This window comes from Rhea americana, unplaced genomic scaffold (genome assembly GCF_003343005.1).
Source record: "Rhea americana isolate MKP2758 unplaced genomic scaffold, rheAme1 scaffold_111, whole genome shotgun sequence".
Lineage (NCBI taxonomy): Eukaryota > Metazoa > Chordata > Aves > Rheiformes > Rheidae > Rhea > Rhea americana.
Window position 1 is genome coordinate 2,327,245 of NW_028185162.1, and position 17,894 is coordinate 2,345,138.

General features: G+C 65.3%; 1 protein-coding gene across 1 annotated transcript in view; it reads right to left on the bottom strand.

The window, feature by feature from the left end:
• Positions 1-17,604, bottom strand: part of SRRM3 (serine/arginine repetitive matrix 3) — a 37,478-nt gene extending 19,874 nt beyond the window's left edge. Inside the window, exons 1-3 of the mRNA XM_085314551.1 lie at positions 17,593-17,604; positions 6,182-6,437; positions 1,514-1,615 (exon numbers count right to left, since the gene is read on the bottom strand). Of these exons, the coding sequence (XP_085170677.1) occupies positions 1,514-1,615; positions 6,182-6,405 (326 nt within the window). The 5' untranslated portion in view covers positions 6,406-6,437; positions 17,593-17,604. The remainder of the gene's footprint in view (positions 1-1,513; positions 1,616-6,181; positions 6,438-17,592) is intronic.
• Positions 17,605-17,894: the final 290 nt, after the last annotated feature.

Below are 17,894 nucleotides of genomic sequence, written 5' to 3' on the forward strand. Positions count from 1 at the left end.
CAGCCCTCGCTCCACTCTTCATTCCAGGTCTTTCCTCACTCCCCAGTGCTGCCTCTCTCACCTGGGGTGTTAGGAGATGGTGATGCCGGAGGCTGGAAGGGTTTGGGAGCTGCTTTGCAAGGGACTGAGTCTCCTGTGCTCTCCTTGTACAACCAGCTGGCCACGGAGGACCAGGAGCCCAGGCTCTCCCGGCTCCCTGGCAGCAGTGCTGGTGTGGTGGAGCTGCGGGAGAAAGGCTCTCCCTGCTGCCACGGGTTCCCTGCCTCCCCCCTTGCCCTGATTTCCTGACCCTAATGAAGCATTAATATTCAGTGAACCTGCAGGAGCTATTCCTGTCCCAAGTGACCTGGTTTCCAGGCTGATAGATGGAGCACGCCAGGCCAGCCACGCTCCTGGGCCATTAAGCTTTTCACAGATAAATCACGATCAATCCAGGGCGGACCCTCGTGAGGACGGGGATGCTCCTGCGCTGGGCGGGCAGGAGGGGAAGCCACCGCCCGGGAGCAGCGGGCGGCAGGTCTCCAGCGAGAGCTGTGCCATTTTGCACGACCAACCTCAGCTTCGAGACCCTGAGGCAGAAGCAGCCCCCGGGGAAGGGGCAGAGCGAGCAGCTCTTAGAAGACAGAGTCGCAGAGTAGAAACTACTTGGAGCAGCTTCCTCAGTGGAGCTATGCGGGATTTACACCAGCCTGATAACCAGGCACCAAGGGGATGGCTCCGGGTCTGCCCGGGGRAAAAACCGCAAAGGCTCTGGCCCTGCTGATCCTGCCTGCGCCCTTACGGCACAACTTGTCATTACGATCATACATGTCCCTTGCCTGGAGAGAGGCAGGAGCTACAATTGCAGCCCCAAGGAGGGCAGGAGAGGTGAACCAACCGGCAGGGAATGGGCAGAGGTGAGCAGCCCAAACCCCCCTTGGATCCCCCCAAAATAAAGCTGGTRTACCCCTTTGCTCTACTGCCCTTGGTGCAGTTTGTGTTTAAGGCAGTGGGAGACACGGGATCCAGGCCAGATTTGTGACAGCTGCCGAGTGACTGGACCAAGCCAAATCACAYGGTGCGGGAGAAGACGGATCTGCCCACAGCGTCCCAATCCTGCCTTGGCCTTTTGCACCAAACCTGCATCTCAAAAGACCTGCAAGGTCTCTGCTAGTGTCCAGCAGGACGAGCCCGGCATCAAGACTGTCTGTGCTTCGCTGTCAACATCTGTGGCATGGGAGTTGCAACACTGGCCTTGCCCCGCAGCACCCTGAGGCCTCCGGAGGACCCGTGCTGGATAACCTCGCTAGAGACAGGATCCTGCCTTAGATCCCTCGACGTTAGAGGGAATCTGGAGGTGAGATTTCCTAGAGGAGCGGGGATCTCTCCAAGCCCTCAGCATCCAGGGCAAGTTTGGAGGCCAGGTTTGATGTATCCCTCCTGCACGCGGATCCCAGCGGAGGTCGTCCTGGCAGCTGCAGGAGGCCARCCCAGCTGCTGCCGGGGCCCACAAGCCGTACCCAGTCTCACTTACATTTGGCGCCCGTGCTGGTCCTCCCGGGTGAGCACGCCTTCCTTCTCCATCAGCATTTGCCGGAAGGTCCCCACTTTCTGCCGGATCTCCTCTTCGGAGTACCTGCGGGGGGAGGACACAGTCAGGGTTGCCATGGCTGGAGCGCAGGTGCCGTGGGGCAGGACGGCTGCCGGGGGGCTGCGGGGCTGCGATTTCCCCCAGAGTGCAGGGGGCTGGCGCAGGTCCCCATGCTCCCGGCCCTTCCTGGGATCCTGCTGCCCTCCCGCCCGGAGCCAGGAGCCTCTTCCACGCTGTGGCCCTGCTTGCAGTGGGTTCRGGCCGAGAGCCCCTGCCGTCCCCCTCCCGACCAAAGCTGCTCTGTGATTTAATGCCACGGTTATCTTCTTTTCCTTCCCTTCCATATGTTTTCCTGCACAATAAAGTTCTGGAAACAAATGAGCTGGAAAGAAATTCTTGTCAGGCACCCAGGAATAATTCTTGTGGCTAGATGCAACCCCTGCTCTGATCACAGTGGTTCATTGGTTATTTAATCTATTTGTACAGGCGCTTTTTTTTTCTTTTTTTTTYCCCCCAGAGATTAGGAAAGCGAAGAGATTCACAACACACTTGCCCCATCCTTATACCCCATCCTGGGAATCCACTGTTGGCTACCAACAGAGACAGGACAGTGGCCAAGCGGGATGGTGTGTCTGAGCCGGTCCACGTGGTATGTTAATGGCAGAAAAACCAATCAAAACCAAAGCTCCTGAGCAGCAAATGCCCCAAGGGAATGCTGCTCTCCGGAGGAGCACTCTCGCTCCCTGGAGAATCTGGGAGAGATCCCTTTAGCACCCAAACGTCCTCCCCTCCGACCAGGTCCAGTGGGTGCTGTTCCCCTGGGAAACGGCACCGAGCTCGCAGCACGGTCCCTGGGGTCAGGGCAGGATGAGGAGCAGGAGGTGCATAACCCGCCTGGGGCCGCAGCACCCGCACGGGACCAGTCCGAGCACCCGCGGCGCTGCCAGAAATCGGGGAATAAATCATCCCTAGTAATCGCGCTTTAACAGCGGCACGGCGCTGGGCAGTCAGGGCGCGACGGCTGCCYGCCTCCGCGTTGCGGCGGGTGCCGGCCCCAGGGAAAGGGCGATGCGGGGCCGGAGATGCCGCCGGGCGGGAGCTGACAGCGGAGGAGGCGGCCAGCGTCAGCGGGAGGAAAGCGCCCGCGTCCTTCGTCACGGCCGTTCCCGGCCGGCGCGCTGTCCTYGGATGCACCGCCTAGCCGGGGCCGCTCGAGCAGCTGCAGCCGGGGTCTCCAGTCAGATCCCATCAGCTTTCCCTCTAATGAACCCAGCGGGCTGCCGGGAGCCGCRGCAGGATGAAACCCCGCAATTCCCGTGGGCTGAGGAGCCCCACGTCACCGCCCGCACCAGCTCCGGGCGCAGAGAGGCACCCGCGGCACCACCGCCTCCTCCCATGCACAGCGCTTCTCAGCCACCCCGGTGCCTTTTTTCTCTCCCCAATACGGGGAAAATCTGCAGCATTTCAGGCCCATGGAGGGGACCGGATGCAATCGTGTTTGCCGAGCCAGAATCGGCTGCAGCCAGGCCAGCAGAGACCCGATGCTATGAGTTCTGCCTCCCGCATCCCCTCGCGGCTTTAATCTCCCCAAACTCTCTTTGAAGAGGTGCCGCTCGCTCGCAGCACGCGCCGCTGACGGTGACTGGGAGGGATTAATATTAATGAGGCGATTTGCACCAAAGCAGCCTCATTAATACTGCAGCCGGCGAGCAGGTGGAGGGCGGCTGAGCGGCACCGGGGCCGCGGCCCGGCCGCGCTCTCCCCCTCGGCTCAGCCCCAAACGGGGCCAGCAGCCCCGCGCCCTGCGCGGCGGCGTCCCAGCCGGGCRGCCGCGCTGGGAGGACGAGTCCCCGCGGCCGGGCACCCCGCAAGCCGGCCGCCGCGCTCAGCGAGCGGGGAGTTGTCCGCCCGGGAAGGTAAATATTTGCTGCAGTGGATTATTAACGCGGCCGGCGCTCTCGGCGCGGGGCCGCGGAGCCGAGCAGGAAGCAACAGATGGGGCATCGCGGCCGCGGCTTGGCGAAGGGCAGCCAAACCTGGCCGTAACGCAGGAGGTTTTGTAGCTCTGCGCAGCCTCGCGGCAGCAACGCGGCGCTGGCAGCGGGCGGTGCGGAGCGATCCGGCGCTGGGAAGCGGAGGAGCTGCCCGGGACTCGGCGCCGACCAGGCCACTCCGGCTGCGTGGGCACCCACTTGCTCCTGAGCTGGGGCCCCAAGCCGTGTCCCCTGGTGCTTTGGGAGAAATCTCAGATTAAGGGTTTTACTCCCAGACGTGTCCTGCCATGGAGATATTCAGACCCTGTGGCCAAGGCGAGGGCCYTGCCGTTCTCCCTGGCTGGCTTCTCTTCCCAGCTGGGGCTGGGAAAACGYCTGCGGAATGGGTGCCAAAACTGTCCCACAGGCCCAAAGCGGGCCACAGAGGGGACACTTAGCAGCAAAGCCACCATGGGGAAAAATCTCTCCAGGCACCCTTGGGTCCCACTGGGATCCAGCAATCTGGTGACAGGAGGCTCACGGAGCTGGAAAACACCCCATCCTGCCCCAGCGCCCTCCAGTGCCTTCCCGCCTGCCCACCTCACCTCTGCTTTTAACACCGTTAGCGGGTTTTTTTTGCATTTAACATATTTCACAGGTTTGGGAAAGAAACAAGAAATGTTGACATCTCTTTTCCAGAAAAGAAATGCAACCATCAGCMACTGAAAAACCACGCAGGCGGCCTGGAAGCACAGCCGGACACGGAGTGTCAGCATTCAAGGAGGCCACCGAGCGCTTAAATCCCCACACAACCTCCTCTGCTGCAAGGCCGTTTAATCCCAGGGGCCCTGGCCCTTGGAGATAAATCTCCACGGGGCGCAGGGGACACGGCTGGGACGTGGCCGCCAGGACAGGCTGAAACCTCTTGGGTGCAAAGCGCTTTCCGTGCAAAGCCCCGGGAGAGCCCCCGTGCACCAGGGAAGAGCAGGCAGGGAGATTAAACAAGCTGACCAAGATTAATACTGTAATTATATTATCAGTTAGGTGTATCACCGTCATCATCATTATTAATAGTATTAATAATAGCAAAGACAATTATAGCAATACCAACAATACAGATTGCAATATCGCTATTACCCACTGCAGTAATAATAATATTAATAGTAAGAATCCTAGTAGGGCACGGGAACCTGAAAGGAGGATCTGGGCTCCCCAAGGTGCCAGGTCAGCCTTATTTATTTCTATAACGATGAATTAGGCACAATCATTATTCTGGTCTGTGTGAGACAATTTAATTCTAGGTCACGCTCATGCTCTTAATGAAAGCCTTGGCGAAGTCGTCTCTCAATCCATTTTCCTTCTCCCCAGCTGATCTAAGTCCCTGTCTGCCCGCGTGCTGAAGAATTTGGTCTATCAATCAGGTTTTAGTGAGCTGTCAGGAGCATCGGGCTCTCCCATCAGCCGGGCAGACAGCGGCACCCAGCCGGGCGCACAGGAGGAGGTCTGGGGGCAGAGGGGATCTTCTCACCCCAGCCGGCTCCCAAAACCTCRGGGAGAGGAGCGAGGCAGCGACCAGACTGACGCACTGAAACGGCCTCGCCTGGGGCTGGAYGGCAGCTCTTCTATTTTTTTTTTTTTTAGCATGGTGAAAACCCAAAGCGCAGCGAACTCCCAAATGAAACACGGAGAGCAGAAATCCTGACGGCTCACTTCTCAGATGTCACTGAAAAAAACCATTTTGATGCCTTTTCCCCCTGCTTGCCCCCGTCGCGGCCCCGCCGTGACACCTGCGGAGGGTCCCACGGTGGCCGGGGGCTCCCAGATCCTGCAGAGGCGGGCGGCAGCGGCCAGGGATGGGGAAGAGCAGCCCCTGYGGACACCTGCCCAGGCTCCAGGATGAGGAGAGGGCTCGAGCCACGGTGCCGGGCAGGAACGYGGCCCCGGCTCCCCCGGCACGTCTCCTCCCGCTGCACGGGGCCCCCTTCACGGCACGGCACGCTCCACACCAGCACCCCCCACCATCAGCAGGGTTTAAAGCCCTGCAGCCTTCCAGGGGACGTGCCGGCCGGATGCTGCCCCTGGGCCGCAGACAGGTCCTCCAGTCCCACCCGAACCACCCATGGCTTCAGTTCCCCAACACACGGGGTGAGCCCGACCACCTTCCTCCCTGCTCCTCTGCCAGCATCGCCGCCTCTGCCACCAGCGCCGCTGCTGGCGGTGTCTTGCTGCTCGGACAGACCCTGCAAAGGTGCTGCAGAGACGAGCAGGGCACGGGTCAGGCAGCGCTGAGGGCTAACCCTTCCTCTGACACTGACTTCTTCCACCGCCCCGGGCGACTCGCTCGTCTCAACGCTCCCAGCTATCGATCGCCACGGAGAGCTGGGAGCTGYGATCTCCCAGCAGAGGTGCCTACAGGGAGTCTCCAAAACCCAGGCACTCCTGAGTTTGGATTTCCAGCAGTGATTTAGCATCACCGGTSTGACCCACCAACCCACCCCAACATTGTCGGAGACACTGGCCGAGCATATCCAAACACCGACAAAGCAGATTTAGCTCCAGGTGGGGGTATTTCCCACTTCCATGTACTTCAGACAGGAAAGGAGCCACGGCTGCAGTCCGGCCCGAGGCCATCACTCACCCTTGCTCTTCCATCATCTCCTGCAGCTCCATGCACTTGAGCTCCACCCGCCTCTTGCGCTCGTGGTCCAGGATTTCCCGGTGAGCCTTCTTCACGAGGCTGGGCTCCGCCAGCCGCACCTCCTCCTCGCCCTTGTGCCACGTGCCCGAGGCGCCGGGCTGCGAGAAGCCGTTGGAGGCCTCCTGGGGCGAAGGCATGTTGGCCCCGTTGTTGTAGAGCGCCATGGCGGCGCGGGCGGCCTCGCGCCCAGCAGCGCCTGGGAGGAGAGAAACGGAGCCCAGCGTCAGGCCCTAGCCCGGCGGCCCGCTTCGCCCCGCGGCGACGAGGGGGCCGGCCCGGCCTGCCGCCACCCCGCTTAGCAGGCAGCGCACAGCGGCGGCTGAGCCGGCAGCGACGCCTCCCRTGCGTCCCTGTCCTCCTCCAGAGACCTTTATTCCGGAGGACGGCAGCCCCGAGCCACGTTCCCTGTCCCCACGTGCCCTCGGGGCTCCGCGTTCGGCCTCGGCCCGAGGCCGCGGCAGAGCCTCCGGCCCCGTTCGCAAGCAGCGAGGGGCTCGGGCTGCAGGAGGCTCCCGCGCCCGGGGGCGGCCGCTCGCCGGCGGGGCAGGGCGCCTCTTCCTCCTTCGCCCCTGCTCCTTCACCTTCGCTTCTCCTTTCTTCACGTTCGATTCTTTCTCGCTTGGCTCCAAAAATAACCCCCCGGAAGAGGATAGTTGTTCCCGAGCGGTAATGAAACGCTGAGGCTTTGGCTAACGCCGCCCGAGCTCCGGGGAGGGCAGACGCGACTGCGTCCGGCTCCCGGGCGCCCCGACTCAGCGAGGACGCGGCGCGCTCGCCCCGAGGGTCCCCGCAGGCTGTGGCGTCCCCGGCGCCCAGCGGCTCGAGGCTCCCGGCGGGTTTCCGAGCCCTCCGAGCCTGCTCAGGCGGAGACCGAGCGCGTCCGCGTGAGCTGCCGGCCGACGGCCTCRGCTGCACCCCGCCAGCCCCGCGGTGCCGCTGGGCGTGGGCGAGCGGAGATGCGGAGATCGGGCGCTTGGATCCAGGCTCGCCGGCCTCTTTAGAAAGCTGTGAGCTCCCCRCAGACACAAGCCGCCTCGGCGCCCGTGCCGGCTCCAGGCACGGATGCGAGCCCCGGGTTTGCCGGGCTCTGCTGGGGCCGCGGGGTCACCTTGGCCGAGGCATGCCTCTTCCTCAGTTTCCCCACCTAACCGTGCTCAAAGCAGCCTGCATAAAACACACGACCTTTCCCAGGCACATGATGCTGCCGCTGGAGAGCTGCTGCCTTAATTACCGGCAGCATCCAGCCTGCAGAGGGACCGGCTGCGCTTTTGCCTCGGATCCTCACGAGCGCTTCTCCTGCAGAGCCCTGCACCAAGGAGAAGGATCAAAGGCAGCGCACCAGCCCCGCGCGCCCGCTCGCCGCRCCGGCTGCGGGCTCGCGGGTACGTGTTCAGCAGGCAGCTCATCGCCCGGGGCGGCCAGCCGAGAGCCCCTGCCGGCGAGGCTGGCAGGGGAGCCGCTTTTCGGAGCCTGGGTGGTGCTTGCCGGCCAGGTCTGCGGGGCCACTCCAGCGAGGGCCCCACGAGAGGCCGTGCCCAGAGCCACTGGCGCCCGCCGCCGGCCCGGGGCAGGGGGGACGCCGGGGTGGGCGCGGGGCGGACGGGTCGCCCGGCTCCTCGGCAGCGTTCGGAGGCGAGTTCGGCGAGGCGGCTCCGGCGACGTCGCAGGGAGAGTTTGGCGGGGAAGGGCCAGGCTGGGCCGGCTCTGCTGCCCGACGGTGGCCACGAGCCGGCAGCGGGCCGTTTCGGGGGGCTCGCGGACGCGTCRTGCTGCGGGCTCTGGCCCCGACCGGCTCCGGTCCGCTCTCAGCTGGGCCTGGGACTCGGGGCAAAGCTCCCAGGCTGCCCGGGGTGGGAATCATCTCTACGCCCGCGGGCTCCCCCCAGGGCTCGCGAGCGGGGCCGGACCCTGCCGGTGCAAGAGCCGTTTCGCTGCTGCCTCGGCTCCGGCAGCGGCTGGACGGTGCTCGGGGAAGAGCGAGGGCAAAGCGAGCCGAAACGCGCTCCCCAGAGGGGCGCCCTGATTTATCCGCCAGCCGCCGGCCAAGGACGAGCATCTCTCCGKCCCCCCTGCCGCTTTCCTTACCTAGCCGCTATCGCCTCTCGCGGACCGAATCCTCCTTCCCCTCCTCGCTCCAGCCCGGTGCGGAGGGGCCCTCAAGCACCCTGTTTCCGCCACTGCGGGAGGGAGACGCTGCCGACAGGCGCCGAGCCCCACGTCCCGGCGCCCCGCGCCCCGCTCGGGGCAGCGCAGACCCCGGCAGCCGCCGCGGGAACCTCTCACACCGCGCTCCGGGCTGCAACAGCGGCTCGAGCCAGCCGGAGATCTTCCTGCATTATTAAAGCCAATCGATTCTCATGTCTGAAACACACRGAAATCAGCACAGTTACAGCAGGATTTCTATGGAAATGTCACCTCCTGGCTAATACGTATTTATACGGGCATGCACACGCACGGGCGTGCAGGGGTGGCTGCCCGYGGCGCAGCTCTGCGGCCAGGCCAGGGCTACAGAGGGGACGGGGACCCATCGGGCAGGACGTCGGGGTGGGAGCGCGGATCGCCCGCGAGAGGGTTAGAGGGCCCCGTGCCACTATTTCGGGAGAAAAAAAAGCCTCAGGGCAGCGGCAGAGAGAGACGGGGATCTAGAAGAGCACGGCGCGACAGAGGAGCCCGACGCGGGYGAGGAAGCGTCTCCCACCCACGCGCACCCCAGCCCGTCCCGGCCGGGAGAGCCGCCGCGGCCCGCAGGCACGCGGGGACGTCCCCGGGTTTCCCGCTGCCACCGGCCGCCCCACGCGCTCATTCATCTCCCGACAGCTCTGCCTGCCGAGGACGGCGGCTGATTGCTTAATTACAAAGCTCGCCTGCCTTTTTTTTCTTTTCCTTTTTTTTTTTTATTTATCGTGCCGAGTGGAGCCAGCAGGCTGCATTTCCGCAGCGACGCTGAGCAGCGGGCGGCCGAGGCTAAGGAGCGGGACCCTCCGCGCCGCCACGAGCCGTGTCCTGGGCGCTCGGAGGCAGTGGCAGGGCGAGTGACCGGTCCCCAGGGACCGGCCGGAGACACACAGACCCGACCAGGACGCTGCCCCGGCTCGGCAGGAAGGACACGATGCGGCTGCCCCAAGGCAGGTGCGGGCAGGCACCGGGACGGGCAGGGAAAGGGTTTCCGTGCTCCAAACCGGACCGGGCCGCCGGAGCCCCTTGTCTCCGGGGACGTTTCAGCAGCCCCAGCCTGCTCTCGCCGAGCTGCTGCCTCCCCCGAAGAGCGGCTGCGTTGAAGCCGTGCGTCTCTCTGCCCAGGCCTCCACCCCAAAATGGGGTGAAGCACCCTCACTGGCGYGACGCGGAGCATCGTGGCCCCGACCTCCAAAAGAACAACTAGAAAATCTAATTTTTAGGGAATTTCAAACCATTTTGGTGTCCAAAACCCTGGGGACGCAAGTGCCTGGCCCTGCCACGGGGCCTCGTCCCTCCTGCCTGCTGCCACACGTTTGGAAACACCGGAGGGGTCAGAAAATGGCCCAATCTGCCCTTTTCAGCCCTGCTTTGAGCCCGGGGGGTTGCTCCAAGCAGTCTCCACTCTGCAGGCGCGYGGGCACACGCACGAGCCAGAGGCGTCAGGCCACCGCCTGCGTATCCCTTGCTCCGTGCCCAAMGCCGGGAGGTGAAGCCAGCCCTCGGAGACCCCGGAGGGCGGTTCGATCGGCGGCGGACGCGGCGCTCGGGCTCGCCGGGGCGACGCCGGCCCGCTCTCCCGCAGCGCTCCCAAACGGAGCCCCGGCGTTCACCTCCTGAGGGTCCCCAGCACCTTCGTCAGCACCCGGCGGCACCGAGGGACCCTGGAGTCCCGGCGGGAGATGCTCCGGGGGAGAGGGCGGAAAGGCAAGAAGGACCAAGGGCTTCAGCTGGAGCCTCCGGCGGGGCCGGGGGGCGGGAAGCACTCAGACGYGAGCAATATTCCCAGTAACAGCTGATAACTGCAACCCTGCTCCGGCGAGGGCACGAGCGCAGGCAGGGAAACGAAGGAAGAGGAAAACGACCCGCAAACACCCCCCTGGCTGCTGCAAACACACAGAGCAGCACGGCAGCCGGGAGCAGACGCCCCGGCCCGAGCGCGGAGCGAGCCCGGCCCCCGGCGGCAGCGGCGGCGAGGAGCTGGGCCAGGGGGAGCCGCGGCCCCGGCGACGGTTCGGGTCTGGAACCCGTCCCAAGGAAAGGAGACCCCGGGGGCGCCCCGCAGCGCGGGCCGGGTGCAAAAGGCCCGGCCAGCCCCGGGGTTTGGGCCCATCCCATCGGATGTGGGTGCCCCCAAAGGGGACAGCAAGAAAATGAGCGCTTTCAAGGGACCTCTACGAAAATAATTGCGCTTTCACCCAGGGCCTGAAACGCTTCTGCAGCGCGGGCCCCCTCCAAGCCCTCAGCTTTTGGGGTCGGGCAGGAAACGCCGGCGCGGATCGGTGCCGGCACTTTTTGCGGAGCCATTCGCCCGCATGTTTCGGGATCCCGCTCTTCCCCCCAGCTGGGCTGGGGCAGCGGAAGATCGAAGCGGCTTTTCACCTCGCGGGCGCTTTCTGCGCTGGGCTCTCCGAGACACCCGCGGGCCATCCCGCTCCCCGGGGCGCGGTGCCCGTGCCGCCCTCCGCAGCGGGGCCGCATCGCGCCCTGCGCGGGGCCGCCGGCTGGCCCGGCCCAAGGGAAACGGAGGAAACAGGGAAAAGGAGCAAAAAGTACAATTCCACGGAACTGCTTTTGCCTTTTTCTTGTTTTGCTATTTTCAGCCTGGGAGCAAAACAAACCTCCTCCGACCGACCCTGGCCAAATCCTTCCGGAGACGCGCTCAGCATCCTGGAAACCCCTGGGACTCTGAGCTCAAGGAAGCTGCGAAGGTATCGGCCCCCCGGAGAGGGGCACCCCACGGAGGGGGACACCCCACGGCCACTCGCTCCTGCGCGCCGGGCACCGCCTGCCGCCACCGACAGCCCTCGGCACCCTCCGGCGGCGCCGGGCCGGGCCGCGGAGCAGCCGGCTCGCGTCGCTGCCGCCCGGGGCCGTAATGCAGATGCTTCGCCTCTAATTAAAGCCACCTCCGGCCGGCGCTTAATTAATTCTCGCCRCATCCAGCTGCGCCAGGCACGGCGGTGCCCGGCTCCGGTGGGCACGGCAYGGCCCTCGCCGGCGGCCCCCTGCCCCAAGCAGCTGGGGACCATCGCTGAGAGCCACTTCCCAGCGTTTTGGGGTGCAACACATGGCCACGGCCGGGTCAGCGCTGGATGAGCGCTCCTACAAAACCTGCCGTGCCTCAGTTTCCCCGGCTCTGCAAGGACTTGCGTCCACCGTCTACGCTGGAGCAGCTCAGCGCTGAACCTTGCAGAGACTGACAGCCTTGCGCGCGCCACTGCGAGCGCCTCCGGCTCCCCGGGGAGGGCGGCAAGCTGTGGCCACGGCCAGGAATTTTCTCATCTTCGTCTAAAGAGGAACCATTTTTCCCACCTTGTTTACAGGAGAAAAGCAGCCCAGGAAGGGAGGGGAAGGGCGGGGGGGGATGAAGCCTTCATCTGTTGTTGGCAACTTGTGCCAAACAAGCAGAAATTGCAAAAAAACCCACCCAAGCCCACCCGCATCCTGCTTTTCCAAAGAGCTCCGGGGCCAGCAGAAACCCCCCCGGTGCCCGCAGCCGCGGCGCTGCTCCCAGCACCTCTCCGACCGCTCACCAGCTCCGAGCCAGCCCACGGCTCGCGGAGCGAAGGCGACGTCCGGCCCCACTCGCGTCACGAGCGTGCCGGAGCTCTGCTTGCAGTCCCAGGAGCGGGCAGCGGCTCGGCCGGCTCGAGGGACGGAGGGACGGACGCCGGCAGCTCTGGCCTGTCCCCTGCCCTTCAGGGACTCGCTGGTGCAGGCCAGCGCRAACCGAAGCATGATGGAAACGATAATCCTTCCCCAAAAGGGTTTGCAGCCTCGTAACCGGCTCCTGATTGCTGGCTATTTGCACATGGCTGGGAGAGGGCAACGGCGAGGCAACCCGGGAGCAGGATGCGGCGCACAAAAAGCCAGAAAAAAAAAGTAACATGGAATACCGAGCCAGAAGGATAAGGGCGAGAAGTCTCAGGTTGCCGCTTTTTAATTGGACCGACCTTCTCAGGAGTTGCGTTTCACCGGCCCCCGAGTGCCAAAAACCATGAGTCAGACCTTCAAGGAAAGAGAAGGGGAAAAAAAAGACAAAACTGGCTTTAAAAGAATAGCCAGTTTGGGGCTCGTTAGAGCCGCCGCGCGGGTTTGCGCCTGCAGGAAGCGGACGCGCCGCCTTTGCTCGGCCCTGCGAAAGGAGCAGCAGGGAGGTCTCGCGGGGCCAGCGGGAAGCTGCGCTGGCTGCCCGCAGCCCGGCCCCGGAGTGCCCACCGGGCCCCACTGCCCGGACCCAGAGCGCCCACCAGGCCCTGCTCCCCGGCCCCGGAGTGCCCACCGGGCCCTGCTCCCTGGCCCTGGAGCGCCCACTGGGCCCCGCTCCCCTGGCGTCCGCTGCCCAGCCCCGGAGCGCCCACCGGGCCCCACTGCCCGGCCCCGGAGCGCCCACCGGGCCCCACTGCCCGGACCCAGAGCGCCCACCGGGCCCTGCTCCCCGGCCGCCTGCTCCCTGGCCCCGGAGCGCCCACCGGGCCCTGCTCCCCGGCCGCCTGCTCCCTGGCCCTGGAGCGCCCACCGGGCCCCACTGCCCGGCCCCAGAGCGCCCACCGGGCCTTGCTCCCCGGCCCCGGAGCGCCCCACCGGGCTCCACTCCCCGGCTGCCCACTGCCCGGCCCCGGAGCGCCCACCAGGCCCTGCTCCCCGGCCCCGGAGCACCCACCGGGCCCTGCTCCCCTGGCTGCCCGCTAACCCTGCCGGCTGCCCCTCCGCGCCGGCCTGCCCCCAGCCCCCACGGCAACGGCCTCGCGAGCGCCCAGGGCCCTCGTCTGCCGCCCGCGCCCCGGGCAAAGCGTTGCCCGGGGGGCCCCGACGTGCCTCCCCCGGCGCTGCGGGTTTGCTCAGCCCCAGCTCCAACTGCTGCACCAACGTATCTGAAAGCGCTCAAATTTCAGGCAATTAAAGAATACATATTTAAGCAAACGGAGCCGGGCGAGTGCTGAGAGAGGAAATGGGGGTCAAGTAGGAGGGGGGAAAGCCCCACAGGCTTGCCCCAAATTATTTGGGTGCCTCTTGTTGCAGTGAAGGAGGCAGTGGGTGGCAAGGCTCCCCCCGGCCCAGGGCCGGCGCTTGCCATGAGGGCACACAAACTGGGACATGCTGCTGCTTGCTGCCTAGATGTATGCACTTTATATATATTTTATATATAAATATATATATATATATATATATTTTAATAGATGAGGAGGCTGGTACAGAAGCTAAACAGTTGCTAAGCAACTGGGCTCCTTCCCAGCTCCATGATTTATGGATGGCTGAGCACAGGGTGGGGGTCCGAGGGGGACGGGGACGGTTTCCTCCAGCCGGGTGCTCCCCCATCCCGCTCTGGCATCCAGGAAGGGACCCTGGTGTCCGGGGCTGCCTCCGACCCGGCCCAGGGGTGAGGGGAGCCCACCGAGGCGCGCTGGGCGCGTGGCCCTCCCTGCAACACGTGCCGCAGGGCCTCGTCGCGCGGGTCCCCGGGACCTGGCCGCCCCGTGACAGCATCCCTTGCGGACCTGCAGCCRGCCAGGCTGGTCTAGGGCTCCTCCAAGTCCTCCTGTCCCAGCCGCCTCGGAGCGAGCGGGGCAGGAGTCACTCCTCCGGGCCAGCCTGGATTTTGGGACTTGGTGCCAGGGGGAAAACAGTGGAGCCGCCATGCCAAACCCAGAGTGCCTAGAGCTCCCGGGAGAGCATCGCCTGCAGCCTCGAGGCCGCTCGAGGGCCCCGTCCTGGCTCCGGCTGGAAAGGGAGCCGGAGCGAGGGACCCCACGTCTGGGTAAGGACTGTAGCAGCAAAAGTCTCCAACGCGTCTTGCCTCAAGCCAAGAAACCAGCCCTGCCTGGAAAGGGGGAAATGCCAGGCGGGTTGTCTTCCCCTTCCGTTGACATTTTGCTGTTCCAGCCAGGAATATCGAGCTTGCAGGAGCAGGAGCAGCCCCATCATCCAAGAGCAAAAACCCCCCAGCAGTCACGATCAGCACCACCGCTTGTCCCCTTCCCCGCGCGCCGCCGGGCTCGGGCCGAGCCCCAGGGGCTCCCGCGGGTGAGGGTGCCCCTTCCCCGCTGGAGCCGGGCAGCTGGCACCGGAGGCTCCCGGGGAGCTGCCAGCGGGGAGCCGGGCAAGGGCACGCGGCCCCCGGGGAGCGGCTGGCCCAGGCTGAWCCCAGCCGAGCCGGGGGAAGGCGCTGCGGAGTCCGTACGGACTCGATTGCAGCAGGGTGCTGCCGGAGTGGGGAAGTTCCTCTAACAACCCCCAGCAGCATCGGGGCGGGAGGGGGATAATAAAAAATTCAGGAGCGCAGGAAGGAGCTGGGGATCCATCACCGCGTCCCTGCTCGTGCAGGGTGACCTTCCGGGCTCTGCCGGCGGCGACATAATTCCCCGTAACAACCCGCGCGGCTTAGCGCTCCCCTCTCCGGGGGCCACGTCCCGGCACGCRGAGCGAGGAGCCGGCCGCGGAGCCTCCCCCCGCGCCTCCCGGCGCCGGCGCTTGCGTAACGGGAGGAGCTATTCCTGGGCTGAGCGGATTATATAAGTTACGGCCACCTGTCGAGACRGGAGAGCAAGGGGGCGGCCGAAAACGCAAGCTCAGGGATGGGAAGGAAGCGGAAGGGCTTTGCGCGACGCCAGGTAGCTCACGCCAGCCCCTCCGGCTCAGCCGGTGTCGGCCGCGCAGGAGCCCGCGGGGTGCTCCTTGGTTCGGGGTGCCCTGGCTGAGCTCATCTCTGGCTCCTCGGGCTGGTTGCACCAACGTGCGATGCCTCCAGCCAGGCCCATTTGCTGCTGAACAGGCCCATCTGCATCCTCACCCAGAGGGTCTCCACTGAGGCCCCCCAGCATCAGGCTTTCTGCACAGGGCAGAGCCCAGGGCTCCCTGTCCAGCCCCTTCTACCAACGATGGCCAGAGCTTTGCCTGCTCAAGGCTTTCCAGGCYCGGAGATGCCCCAAGTCAGCCCCAGCTCCATCCCTCAGTTGCCCCACGGATCATCCGGACAGTCCCTGGCCCCGCCGCAGGGTCCTGGAGCCGCCGTGTGCTGATGCACGGTGCCAAGGCTGGCGTTAAGGGCAGGGAGGGCAGCAGTGCCCTGCGCTGGGCTAACACCGCTGGGGAGGTTTCCATCCAGAAACGTTCTTCCCACCTGCTCTGAGGCCAAGCAGAGCCTTCCACCACCAAGCCCACTCCTATCCAGAGCCCAACAGCAGCTCCTGCCCRGAGAAATGGCGAGGGAAGACCAGGCTTTGCCCCTCTGGGTCAGCCCCTCCCAGGACCCACATGCCCTGTCGTGCACCCGCAGGCAGCGGAGCTGGCCCTTGCACGCGGGAAAGCGATGGGGATGCACCGGCCAGCCAAGGATGTGCAGGGCTTGGTCAGAGCTAACATGGAAAGGGGCAGCYGGGGATCGATATTCCCTACAGGGAGGAGATCCAGGAATGGGAAAAACTCATATTATGCCTCAGTTCCTAGCAGGGAGTTACTGCATCCCTCCTCGCGCTGTCGCATGAACACAGGAGACAGTCGAAAGCAAGTTTAGAAGTGCCCGATGTCCCACCAAACATGTGGGACTCCCAGAAGGCAAAACAAATCATCCCAAAGCAGTCGTGCTGGGGTCAGGCAGCGCTTCGCTCAGAAGGGAAAGCACCATCCCCTCGGTGCCGGGGACAAAGCCAACCTCCCGCTCACGGTTCAGGGCAGGGAGCCAGTGAGGAAGGGCAGGATGGGGCTGGGGGAGGCTGGCACTGAGCGACGTGGGAAGCACAGGCAGGCAGGGGGATGCCCACGGGACGCGAAGCYGAGCTGGGCACCCACTGCCCACGGCTGCCGGCAGCTCAGCGCCCCGGGGGAAAAGCAGCCTGTCCGTTGGCAAAAGCCCCTGCTCAGCACCTCCCAAACAGCCAGCGAGAGCTCAGTGCTCCCCTCAAAGCCAACAAAATTCTGCCTTCAAAAGCTCCCGCCTCTCCCTGCCATCTCCCTGCACTGTAGTAAATAAACGCTGCCTTGAGCCAACCCATTCTGCTCGCAGAGCTGCCACCGCCGAGGGAAACCAGGCCACCATGTGAAGGACCAGGTTCCCGCGAGCGGGCGAGGCGCAGCCCTCCCAGGACAGCTTTCTGGAGCAGCAGGGCAGCCACCAAGGTCTGCCCTCGCCGGCAGGGGAGGCGAAGCTGCTCCCAGCTCTGGGGCGGAGGTGGCATCCTGCCCGCTGGTGCCTGCAGCCCGCTCCGGAGCTCCCCCAGGAAGCGTCGCGCGTGGCCGAGCTGCCACGAGGAGCAGGGAGGCACTTGGCACCGGTGCCGCCGCGAGGAGAGGAAAGACGGGGACATGGGGGGCTGGAGGTTCACACAGGGCTGCAGGTCTGGGCTTTTGAGGAGGACAGACAAACGCACGCGAGCCGCGTGAGAGCGGCAGCACACCAGCTTTGCTTTGAGCTAGGGATCCTCGGCGGAAAGGAAGGGCAGAGGCGAGCAGGAGCGAGGGGTGCTGCGGGTTCGTACACACGGTCCTTCCAACACCCTCCGCTGTCTGCCGCTCGCTCCCCAGAGAGCGGCACACGCCGCTCTCCAGCTCCTCTCTTGTACCTCCTGCCCGCAAGGAGCCCGCAGCCCGCGTGGGGCCAGGGACCGGCGCAAGGGGATTAGCCAGTGGGCGAGCAACTGAGACCCACTGCCAAAAGTCTTCTGCATTTACCACCATTAAATTCTAGCTCCGGAGAGCCTTAAACACTAGTCACCCCCTGCACAGCCCCAAAACAAATCCTCTGCATCAGCAAGAGCATAGACAAGCAAAGCAACCTGCAAGCCAGAGCCAGACCGAAATTCCCATGGCAGATGCCTCTCTGCTCTGAGAGGAGGGTCAGTGAGCAAAGACCCTGAGTGTCCAAAATCTGCCATCCCCCATCCCCATCCTTTGCCCGACCCCTCGCCACCGGCTCCCCAAGCCCGGCACGCTGCACGGAAGCACCCAGGGACCAATCTCCTGAACCTGAAAACAGCTGTGCAAGCTGCTTGGGAAGCGCCGAGGAAGGGCTGCGCGCCCCCTCCGGCCCCGCGGCCCCTCTCCGGCCCCGCGGCAGCGCTTCGGAGCCTCACCCGCCAGAGCCACGCGGTTTCCTTCCCGGGGGCGGTGGGGGGCTACAGCAGCGAGGGGCTCCCCGAGCAAGCTCTCCCCCGCAGAGGCGTCTCCCCRGCTCTCACCTGCACCCCACGCCGCTTCGGCGCGCGCAGCCTCCGGTTCGGYGTCTCGCTGCCGTTCAGCCCTTCCCATCCCAACCGCCTGCAGCGGGAGCCGGGCACCAGCCGGCGCTGGCAGGTCCCTCGCTGCCGCCCGCAGCCCTCTTCTCCCAGCAGCGACGCCTCTGCCCGTCTCCGTCCCGCTCCGGTCGCCTCCCCCCGCCCTCCCCGGGCCTGGGGCACCCCTGGGCCTCGGGGCACCGCTCCCGGCGACGGGGACACCCCGGGGACGGGACACCCGGGGGCAAGGACACCCCGGGCCCGGG